An 11384-nucleotide genomic window follows, 5' to 3' on the forward strand; every position below is an offset into this window, starting at 1 on the left:
AGGAGGAATGTGGGAGACTGTAAAGTTCTTGGCCAGTCCACTAAAAATGGGAGCTGTCATCATCCCACACTGGAGGCTTTTGCTCAGAGTAAGTGGGGGCTGCAGGATCGGGGGGACCTGGGCTTGAACCCTAGCCCCACCATTTCCCTGGTGGTGACTATGGAGAAGATAGTGCTCCCCATTCCAAGACCAGTGTTCGCATTGGCCAGGTGAGATAATAAAAGAGTGTACTTTCCGAATCAGACACTCAAACAGCTGAGGCACCCAGGTGCCCCGTTCTATTTCATTTTTTAAAAATACTTATTTTGACCCACTAAATTGATTTCACTCCTTAGTGAGTCTTGACCGAATGCTTTGTTTTTTGTTTGAAGAAGATAGAATTTATTTTATCTTCTTTATTGAATATACCCAACGAAGAGGCAGGTAGGACAGCAGAGGAGAGGCTGTCTGCCCTGACCAGACACTTTGAAAGCACTGTTAGGACATGGCTGTATAAAATGAGGCCCTCGAATGCATTCCCAGCAGCAGCCCTGTCACCCAAGAGTTTACTAGAAACACAGCTTACTAGAGGCTCACCCTAAACCCACTGGATCAGAATCTGCATTCCAACAACACTCCCAGGAGACTCCCATGCACATAAAAATTTGAGATGCCCGGATCTAGGGTGGCAGGAAGCCACTCTTAGAAGGGTATGTTGGGGCACCTGGGTGGCTCCGTCAGTCCCACTATTGATCTCGGCTCAGGTCATGACCCCATAGCTATGGGTTCGAGCCCTGGGTTGGGCTCCATGCTGACGGTGCGGAGCCTGCTTGGGAGTCTCTCTCTCCCTCTCTCTGCCCTCCCCAACTCGCGTGCTCATGCTCCCTCTCTCTCTCTCTCAAAATAAATAAACTTAAAAAGAAAAGCAAAGAATTGTATGGAACTCCTGGGTTGCTAAGTCAGTTAAGCATCTGACTCTTGATTTTGGCTCAGGTCATGATCTCATGGTTTCATAGGTTCAGGCCACAAACCAAGTCTGCACACTGACCGCCCTGAGCCTGCTTGTGTTTCTCCCTCTCTCTGCTCCTCCCCCACTGGAGCACTCTCTGTCTTTCTCAAAATAAATAAATAAACTTTAAAAAATTGTATATATTAACATAAGTGCCCAGGGACTCTCTGTAAGTGAAGGGTATGAACTTGAGCAGCAGCACAATCATCTGTCAGAACACCCCAAGGGCCTTTGCCCGTGTTGTACATTTACAGAGCATTGCAGAAACGTGTCCCATGACGGGGTGCTTTATGGTCTCCTCCCATGACTTGTTCACAACTAGGAGCTTTGAAAGTCAGTTTCCAAACGCAAAGATCTCAATTTCTCTGCAGCCAACCGTGGGAAGTTCACAGAGCTTTTTTTCCCAGGGAATCTGCTCCAGGAAAATGCAGTGACTCAGGACCAAGAACTAAGTGTCCGTCCAGGGTGTGAGGCCCCATCTGGCCATTAGCTGCACAGATGACTCTCTCACGCAGAGTCTCAGTGCTGGTGACCATCTCTAAACTGCCTCCTCTCGAAATCCCCTGAGCTGTCTCTGGAGGCTTCCTCGTTGCCTCCAAGACTCACCCCCTGGGAGCTCAGCCTGGCTGCCGCAAGTGGTCCCAGGGCCTGTACTGCCTTCACAGCTCCTGACTCACCCTGACCTTGAGGAGACCCTCGTGGATGCAACCTGCGGGAGGGAAGCTGTGAATCCTCTTTCACTCTCCACCGCCACAGAGGGAAGCCTCATTGTGAATCTCCTTTTGTGCGTGCAGAGCCTGGGGGATCCGGCCCTCAGCCTCAGCCCACTTCCTGTTGCTAGAACCCTCTGCTGTGCTCTGCTGCAGGTCTGTTTGTCCCGCAAATAAATAAATACGGAAACGTGAGCTTCACAGGGAACTTGTGTGTGCCACTTGGCACTAACTTACAAAGGTAAGCAAGATTTGTTTTGTTTTTTCACCTTCCTGTGAAATCACCCTGCTGATAAGAAGAGGAGCTCACGGTGGTCGAGGGAATGGGGTGGGTGACTGGGGACAAATGTCAGAGAGATGCCCAGAGAGGGAAACCCAATTTCCAGATATGTAAGAAGCGGGGATGATGTCACCACAGCCATCTGAAAGGTCAACCCCTCACTGGGGGTCTGTTTATCTGGAATGTTGTTGGCAGGAAAATGAGTATTTCATGCACCCTGTCTTGGAAAATGACTAGATATTTACTAAAGGCCAGGACTGTGTTGCCTGAATATTTTCAGAAGTAAACAGAAGTCATGAAATCTAAGATGAGAAGGACAGAAGACGCTGCTGGTGACCTGCCCACAGCCCTTGGCTCTCACCTCTACTCTCTGATGGCCGCCAAATGTCGAATGGCAGCACCTGACTCTGCACCTGACTTAGCCAGCGCAAAGGGCAATTTGGAAAGAGAAAGTGGGGATGGAGCTGAGCCAAGCCCTGGCTGGGTTTGCTCAGCTCCTCCCCAAAAGAGGGGTCACCCCATCACAGATGGGGGATGGGACATGGGTAGATGAAGACCCAGCTTCCCTACCCCTGGGCTGGGATAACTCAGGGTGTGCTCTCACTCTCCCCCACAACTCCCTAGTGGGAGTGAGCCCCTGTTGCTACAATTTAAATTTAAATTGGATTTCTGGAGCACTTGGGTGGGTGGGTCAGTTGGTTAGGCGTCCAGCTTCAACTCTGGTCATGATCTCACAGTTCATGAGTTCAAGGCCTGCATTGGGCTCTGTGCTGACAGCTCAGAGCCTGCTTTGGATCCTCTGTCCACCTCTTTCTGCCCCTCCCCAACTCACATGCTCTCTCGCTCTCTCTCAAAAATAAATAAACATTTAAAAATAAATAAATAAATAAATAAATAAATAAATAAATAGGGTTTCCTTCTCTCCTTTGTGGGGAAGTATTTGAGGGCCTGTTTCTGGAGAAATCTAATCAAAGGCAAGAGGACTACTGCCCCCAGAAACTCTAAGTTGCCACGCGGATTTGAGTAACTAGGGGACAGGCTGGCTGAAGAGAAGAGGAAATTCTCACAGGAGTGTGCAGGAAGACCTGGTGACCATCTCAGAGTGGGCCCACCAAAGGGGGCTTCAAAAAATTAAAAGGTGTGGGTACGTATTTCCCAAGGTGATGACTACATTTTCTAAAGGCCTACTCCTCTTCCTGTATCCTCTTACCCAGTCACCTTGAGCCAGGCACCCAACAAAAGGGAGGTAGCTGAAGGTTACTTGACCTTGGGCAGAACACAACTTTCTGGCCCTCAATTTCCTTATTTGGAATACAAGTGAATTACCTGAGGGGCACCTCAGGTCTCTACAGTGTTGACATTCTAGGAATTGGTGTGCCAGTTAGGGGAGTGGACTTTGAATATGGGGAGGTAATGGAGGATAATACAGAGGTCCTTGTGGGACCTGCAAACAAGCCCCACCACCACCACCACTGAGGCTGAGTGTCCTCAGCTGCCACGAGATGTCTCAGCAGCAACACTCAGGGTCTTCAGGTCTGTCCCCAAAGTCCCATTTTTCCTCATCACCACAGTTTGGTTGTGAACAAAGCCCAAATCCTACCCTATATGTAACTGTTGCCAAGTATCTCCTTGGAACAGCCCTGAGCCCCAAGGTACCGGTCAGGGCTGGCATTTGGACAAAACGAAACAAGAGAGATTCCTTACAGAGCCCCTTGCCCCTCTCCCCACATCACTGCCGCTTTCCTCCACCGCTGCTCTGAGGCATGAGGGCATCCACGCTCTGTGGTCCCCTCGTATCCACGAGTCCCCATCTTCCCACAGGCTGCACTCCTTGCCAGAAGAATGCCAGGCTGTTTCCAGCAGAGACATTTGGGGGCAACCAGGTTTTCCCCAAGGCCTGTGAAGTCATACCCAACATTCTGCTTAGTCTTGTCAGCGGCTCACAAAGTAGGTCATGGCCAGGAAATCAGAAGGGTGTGAAATCAGTTAAGCAGGGTTCCAGCCACTGGGTGAGCCAAGCAAGAAGTGGCCTGGATGCTTCACAACCCCAGTCAGATGTACCTGCCCACAGCCGCCCCAAGAACCTCCTTCCCCCAGATTAAAACCTCCCACTGGCAGTCAGCTTACTGCCCAACCTATTCCCATGGCTTAGGAAGTACATTTAAAAAATCTCTTAGAGGATTATCAGCAGGACAAAGGTTGGCCTTAGCATGGAGAGTCCATGTGTTCTGGAGGGTATCATTTAGCTTTTCCACCCCTCAGCTCTGGCAACGGAAACATAGGCATAAAGAACATTCATCTACAGCCTGTTCTATGGTGAGGAGTTTCCTTGGGAAAATGAATTAAAAGGACATGGCCAATATATTTCCCGTGGCTCTCTTTGGGTGGATTTGATTGTTTTACGTATTCTGCCATTTCCCAACTTTTGAAATAAGCATATGCTACTTTAGGAACAATAAAAAGTAAACGTAATATTTAAAGGAGAGTTCTACAGGAGCACCTGGACGGTTCAGTTGGTTAAATGGCTGACTTCGGCTCAGGTCACGATCTCCCATTTCGTGAGTTCGAGCCCCGCGTCAGGCTCCTGGGTGACAGCCCAGAGCCTGGAGCCTGCTTTAGATCTGTGTCTCCCCCTCTCTCTGCCCTCCCCTGCTCATGCTTTGTCTCTCTGTCTCTAAAAATAAATAAATGTTAAAAAAAATTTTAAATAAATAAAAGAGTTCTACATACATACAACTGTTGTTCACTGTTTCACCCCATCTGGCTTCCTCACTGGCAATATCCCCAGTCCTTTGTCTTTAGGCTGGAAGAGACCCCCTAGCTCATTTGATCCCAACCCTAATCTTATACTAACAAGGAGACTGCTCGCCCTCACCCTTGACCATGGCAGCTGCCTCCCCCATGGTGAGAATTCACATTTACCTCCTCCGACTTCCTCACCAAGGAAAAGTTACAGAAAACCCAGCAAAGAAATAGCAAATGGAGGGAAGGCAGTCTCCTGGGTAAGACCTCTATGTGTCACATTTATGTCCTTTAAAAACATCAGCCTCTGGGGCGCCTGAGTGGCTCAGTCAGTTAAGTGTCTGACTTCAGGTCAGGATTTCATGGTTTGTGGGTTCGAGCCCCACATTGGGCTCTGTGGTGACAGCTCAGAGCCTGGAGCCTGTTTCAGATTCTGTCTGTCTGTCTGTCTGTCTCTCTCTCTCTCTCTCTCTGCCCCTCCCCAGTTTGCATTCTGTCTCTCTGTCTCTCAAAAATGAATAAAAGCTTAAAAAATTTTTTTAATGAAAACATCAGCCTTTCTCCTCTCCTCTACTCACGGAGTCTTCCTGGCAGTTTGCAGATCCCCGCTTCCCCCAGCAAGTCCATTCTAGCTTCACATCTGGCCTGGGTGCCTGGGGGTGGCGTGGCTGCCTCGGGGCTCACAGAAGAACTGGCCAATTCTCCCTCCTAGAAAGAAGAAAACCCAGGGCAGTCAAAGAAGAGCCTTCCCAGTAAAGGCTCAGCCATTCTTAATGGAGTCAGAATTTTTTTTTTTCCAAGGAAAAGAGCATCCATTTCTGTAACTACCTTAAAGGTAGGAACCATGTATATCTTCAGCTTGGTGCCTTCAACATCTTGTACGCAGTGGACACTTGATCAATTTCATCTTTCTGATTCAAGCGTTTCACGAATGCGTCTAACCCTACATTTGACTTTTAGCTGGAAATCTGAGAGCCTAGCAATACTCTTTGGGACCTGGTGAGAGGTCACAGGGAACCTGAGGGGCTGGGATAAAGACACCAGAAGTCAGAAATAAATAAACCACCAAGTAAATGCTGTTTTCAAGAGAGAAGACGGAAGGATAAATTTCTGAATCCCAAGGTCCCACCAAAGGAAGCCTGTATCTTTACAATTTTACAACCAGCTTCACCCCAAAGGTACTCAGTTCCTCCATCAGAATGAGGGGATGAAAAAAGCGACAGGATTTTGTAGAAACAGGAGGAATCCTTGGGGCTTATGCCCACCCACAGGTGCCACCTGTGAAAAGTAAAAGTGAAACCAGTCCCAGCAATTCGTTTTCCCATTCTAGGATCTTCTAGAACGTTACCTTAATCTCTTGGTGTCTGAGGAGGGCAACCTGCCAGGAGAGACTGGGGATCAGGAGCAGCAAAATGAACTCCAGAAGCCTGGGCAAAGGAGGATTTAACAACCCTCAGGGGCATTCTCCGGGCATTTCTGGCTGGGCCCCAGCCCCGCTGCCCCCTTGGGAGCTGTTTGACAGGTAACCCAGCCTCAGAGGTTGCCACGGCTCTCACGCTCACAGGGAGCCCCTCCTGGACTCTTCCACCCTCTTCCAAGCACGAGGACCAGCCAATTCCAGGGTTTTTACTGCCTGGGAAATGCCAGCCTGGGAGCAGTTGAGAGTTAGAGCTCTGGGCCTCAGCAGGAAGGCCGGGGAAAGGTCTGATAAAATGCGAATATGGATCTGAATCTTGATCTTGGAGAGAGGACAGCTGAGAACGCCTTGGAGGTGGGACAAGGGGGCCCAGCTCTGGGGCAGTTCTGAGGCTGCTGGGGAAATATGGCAAATGCAGAGGGACTGCTGTGGGGGAAGGGCCTCTGCGGTTGCATTTGCCAGCTCTGAGGGTCTGGTTTGTAAAGGAACTTCCACAGACGGATGTCACAAGTGGTTGATGGAGGGGGAAGGAGGAGGGAAGGAGGAGCATCCTATAACACAGAGAGGCTGGAGTGAGTAAGGAGCAGAGGGGGCTGGTGAGGGAGGGATGAAGAGTGAGGTTTGGAAATGTGTTGGAAAGTGAGATTCCAGCCAGGAAAAAGTTCTGATATCAAAAATGGGTATGGAAATTGAAGTAGTGGAGAAGGGCTGGGGGGCTCCGCGCGCACTGTGGGTTCGGGTTCGGGACGCCGGACTCTTACCTGCATCACCGGTGGAAGTGAGGGAGCCACCGGCTGTCCGTCCTGAGCGCTCCCTTGGCCCGGCTGCTGGGCCTCCTTCCCCCAACCCCTAACTCGGCCCTCAAAACTGGAAGGTCGCCTAGATCACTTTGGAGAAGAGCCAGGTAGTGCGCCCACGGCTTCCCCAGGGCCAGCAGGCGAGCAGGGCGCTCCGGTAATCTCGATCCTTCCAGGAAACGAAAACGAAAGAGCGGGATCCGGCTTCCACTCCCGCCCCGGCGGACTCTGGGGAGGGAAGGGGCCGGCCCTTGCAGGAGCGAAGCCTGGGTGCTGTCTGCCTGCCCGGCCGGGAGGCGTCGGTCCTGCCGGTGTCCTCCCGCTGGCGGACGGACCCTCCTCGGGCCAGGCTGACCCTGGCTCCCAGGGGCACGGAGGTGAGATGCTGGGGGATCTGGGGAGCCGAGGGAACCCCTGGTCCTGGGCTCAGGACAACAGACCACGTTCATGTCACCCCTGTGTGTCTCCGCATTGGGATGGGATGGGACCTCGATGCTGTCCGTCTGGACCAGGTGCCTCGCCCCTTAGGGATGAGTGACTTTCTTGGCGCTGACCCCGCCCCTGCTTGCCGTTTGGTGATGGTCCCCCACCATCCCGCAAAGCCCCACCATCAGAGGCGCTGTGGTGCCCCTGCTGACTTAGACCCTAGTGCTCAGTGGAATCTCCCTAGCACCGTTTCCCAGGTCTCTGGCTACTCCAGGCTAACCAACACTCACCGCAGGGAAAGGGGAGAAACCTGACCTTCTGCAGAAACTCCCGAGGCATAGATGCTGTTATAAACGCTTACTGAGCGCTGATGTATCATGAGCTTCCAGAAACTAGTAAGAACAAGGCCAGAAACCCAATAGAAAAATGAGCAAAGGATATAGATAGAAAGTCCTCATGAAACAAAATGCTGAATGGCCCTGGAATATAGAACATGCTCACACTCACTTAGTCTTAAGGTGGGAAAATTAAAGTTTTTCTGAGATACCATTTTTAATCTGTTAATTTGGCAAAAATTCGAAAGTCTAATAACATAATCCTCTGGAGAGGCTGAGGGGACCAGAGAACAATGGGCAACCCCATGGAAGGTGGTAAGTAAGAAGATCTGGCAAAGGTACAAATGCACGAACCCTTCACCCAGCAATCCCGCTACCAGAAATGTATCCCAAAGATCCACCTGCACATGTCCAAAATGTACCCGTTGTTTATTTCAGCATGACTTATGATAAGGAACTATAGAAACAATCCAGGCATCCATTGAAAGGGGACTGAGGACATAAATTATGGGAGATTCGTGTAACAGAACACTGCCTCGTATCTCTGTGATGGATGGCAAGCGCTCCAAGAGGCAGTACAGATTAGCACTGAAGAACCTAGAACTTAAGGACAGCTTTCTTGGCTTGGAATTCCCGCTGTCATCTGCTGGCCCTGTGCCCTTAGGTAAATTAGTTAACATCTCTACTGCCTCTCTTAACTGCCTCTGTTTCCTTAACCATAAAACAGAGCTGATAATAATCTCATAAGGTTGCTATGAGGAGTAAATGAGTTAACATTTTCAAGAATGTTAGTGTGTGTCTGTTAGAATAGTGTGTGTCTGACCATCACACTAAGCAAAAACATCAAGGTACTGAATAATGTGTACTACATGCCACTGTTTGTGTGTACATACAAAATATATGTCTTTGTACAAAGAAACTCTGAAGGGATATGTAATAAACTACTAGACGTAAGTGGGATTCAGGATAGAAAATAAAAGCATGAGGGGCGCCTGGGTGGTTCAGTCAGTTAAGCATCTGACTCTGACTCAGGTCTTGATCTCGTGGTTTGTGGGTTCGAGTCCCACATCAAGGTCTGTGCTGACAGCTGAGCCTGGAACCTGCTTCAGATTCTGCGTCTTCCTCTTTCTCTGCCCCTCTCCCACTTGCACTGTCTCTCTCTCTCAAAAATAAACATTAAAAAAAATTTTAAAGAAAAAAAAGAAGAGCAAGAGTTTTCATTGGAAGCCTTTTTATATATTTTGATTTTTAACTATAGAAATAAATACCTATCAAAAGAATTAAAATAAATAAGAGATGTTAAAAATTTTTTAATGTTTATTTATTTTTGAGAGAGAGAGAGACAAAGTGCAAGTGGGGGAGAGGGGCAGAGAGAGAGGGAGACACAGAGTCCCAAGCAGGCTCCAGGCTCTGAGCTGTCAGCATAGAGCCCGACATGGGGCTCGAACTCATGAACCGCAAGATCATGACCTGAGCTGGAGTCTGACATTTCATTGGCTGAGCCCCCCACGCGCTCCAAGAAAGATGTCCCATGCCGGCAAGCCAAAGGCTAAATAATGATGGAACTGTCCAGGCCTTGCCTGAGACAAACTGAAAAATGAGGACATTTCCCTTTGAAGGACAAAGGCCACGCTACATATGATCAAAATCTACAGAATTTTGAACCCATATGACAGGAATGAGTGGAGCCTCTCCTTCCCAAAAGAAATCCGCACAGGTGTTTCATGCTCAAAAAACAACCATATTTATTTCATTTTTTAAATTATTAATTTTTAAATAACACTTTTCCTACAAAGAACTCAAAATGTATATACAGAACTTATAATTTATAACCACAAACTTTCTTAATACTTCCAAAAGGGGAAGGAGAGGGGAAAGGTGAGGTGAGGTAGACAGAGAGGTCTCACAACAGGGCACTGCAGGTCTGGACACAGGCAACGAAGGGGGGCCAGCAGGTCACTGGAGGGCCTGGTACCCAGGGAAGGGCCAGGAGAAAGCACCCATGTCCGTGACCTCTGCTTTGAGAACAAGGTTCAATTTCACTCATGAAAGAAAATGTGTAAGGTTTCTTTACAAGGAACACCAGAGACCATCCACGGCACTGGTGTTTTCTAAGTGGCGATACCGGGAGGCTGTCACAGACATTTCACAGCAGGTGGCTCCAAACAGACCAAAGGCCAGTGAGTCTGCAGTCCTCCAAGAAACTGGGCGTGAACCAACAGTGATGGGTAAAAAAGCAAGGGAGATGGAGAAGGGTTGTCTTCTATCTGTCCCAGTGCGATTCACATTTTCTCCGAGGTTAGAAGGAAAGCAGAAGTCGGCATTTACGTTCTTTACATCCAGTGGTTATGCCAGAGAAAGCGCTGCAGTGCGTGAACTCCTCCAAAGAAAACCAGGACAAAATGAGTCAGGGCCTCCCTGACTTCCTGGCGAAGAAGATCCTGTTTAAAAGAAGAGTGAGAGAGAAGTCTAAAAAAAAAAATTCAAAGGTAGAAACTCAAAATTAATATTAATTCTACGAATGCCACAAACACGCTTCTTGGGCTGCTCTATGGATTGCATGAGCAGAACATCCGGGTCTGTTCCTCCACACGCCTGGGGAAGCTTTCCTCTGGATGTATTTTTTCCATCTTAACCATCCGCAAATGGGGGGGCACTCTTTCCGGGGCTGGTGACCTCTGTCTCTGGCGTTGCAGGGCACCTTCTCAGTCCTTTCAAAGAAGCCAGATGTTTGCTTCTTCAAATATGCCACACACGCTCTGCATCTCTGCTTTCCACCTGCCTCCACTGCTCTTCCCCGCCCCTCCCCCAGAGATGCCCGGCGCCCTCCCACCCCTCTGTCAAGGTTTTGCTCAGAAGTCATTCTCTCAGTAGGAAGGCCTTCCTCCCTCTACTTATAAAATTGTAAACTTCCCAACACTCCTCCTTCCTTTCCTTGCTTTATTCTTCTGCACAATATTTGTCATTGACTGATAAACTGCATTACTTTATCTGTCCGCTTATAGTCTGTCTCCCCTTTAGGATATGAACTCCATGAGGGGTCCCTGGGTGGCTCAGTCAGTTAAGCGTCTCAGCTCAGGTCATGACTTCACAGTTTGTGAGTTCAAGCCCTGCAGCGGGCTCACACAGAGCCCACTTCAGATCCTCTGTCCCTCCTCCACTCCCACACACACACACATACACACACTCCCTCCCCCCTCAAAAATAAATAAACATTAAACTTTTTTTAATGTTTAAAAGAAAGGATATAAACTCCACAAGATCAAGGAGTTTTGTGTCTTTTAATCACTGTCGTATCTCCGGTACTTCAACAGATCCTGACACATAGTAGATACAGTACTTAATAAACATTAGTTATATAAATGAATGAATGAATGAATGAATGATAAACCAATAGTAACAAGCTAAAGAATTCAGACTTTGTCTTGACAACAGCTGGGAGTCATTAAAAGGGTTTTTTTTCTCTTTTATAGTTGGTATCAGTTAGGAAAATGGAATGAATTTTCTTCCAGCAAGGTTGATGAGAAAAGGTATAGTGCACTATAAGTTTGGGCACTTAATTGCTGACTGACCTTAGGTTAAGTAATCTCTCTGAATCTCAACCGATTCTCACGAAGTACTAATCCACTAATCCATAGAGTTATTGAAAGAATCGAATGAAACATGTAAGAATCTCTCAAAAGAACCTG

At 48.4% G+C, this 11384-nt stretch overlaps 1 protein-coding gene across 5 annotated transcripts in view; it reads right to left on the reverse strand.

Annotated features, from left to right (window-relative positions):
* ETV7 (ETS variant 7) overlaps nucleotides 1–7452 on the reverse strand; it is a 52333-nt gene extending 44881 nt beyond the window's left edge. For 2 of the 5 annotated variants that reach the window (XR_003910720.1, XM_029944520.1), the window contains exons 1-2: nucleotides 5549–5973; nucleotides 5299–5428 (exon numbers count right to left, since the gene is read on the reverse strand). Coding sequence is in view for 4 of the 5 variants with exons in the window: in XM_029944520.1 (XP_029800380.1) it covers nucleotides 5299–5428; nucleotides 5549–5566 (148 nt within the window). In the remaining variant the exon portion in view is untranslated. Of the gene's footprint in view, nucleotides 1–5298; nucleotides 5429–5548; nucleotides 5974–6898 lie in introns of those variants that run through there. The other 3 variants (XM_029944521.1, XM_029944518.1, XM_029944519.1) reach the window with 2 other exon arrangements.
* Nucleotides 7453–11384: the final 3932 nt, after the last annotated feature.

The sequence above is a fragment of the Suricata suricatta genome, chromosome 7, assembly GCF_006229205.1.
Source record: "Suricata suricatta isolate VVHF042 chromosome 7, meerkat_22Aug2017_6uvM2_HiC, whole genome shotgun sequence".
Lineage (NCBI taxonomy): Eukaryota > Metazoa > Chordata > Mammalia > Carnivora > Herpestidae > Suricata > Suricata suricatta.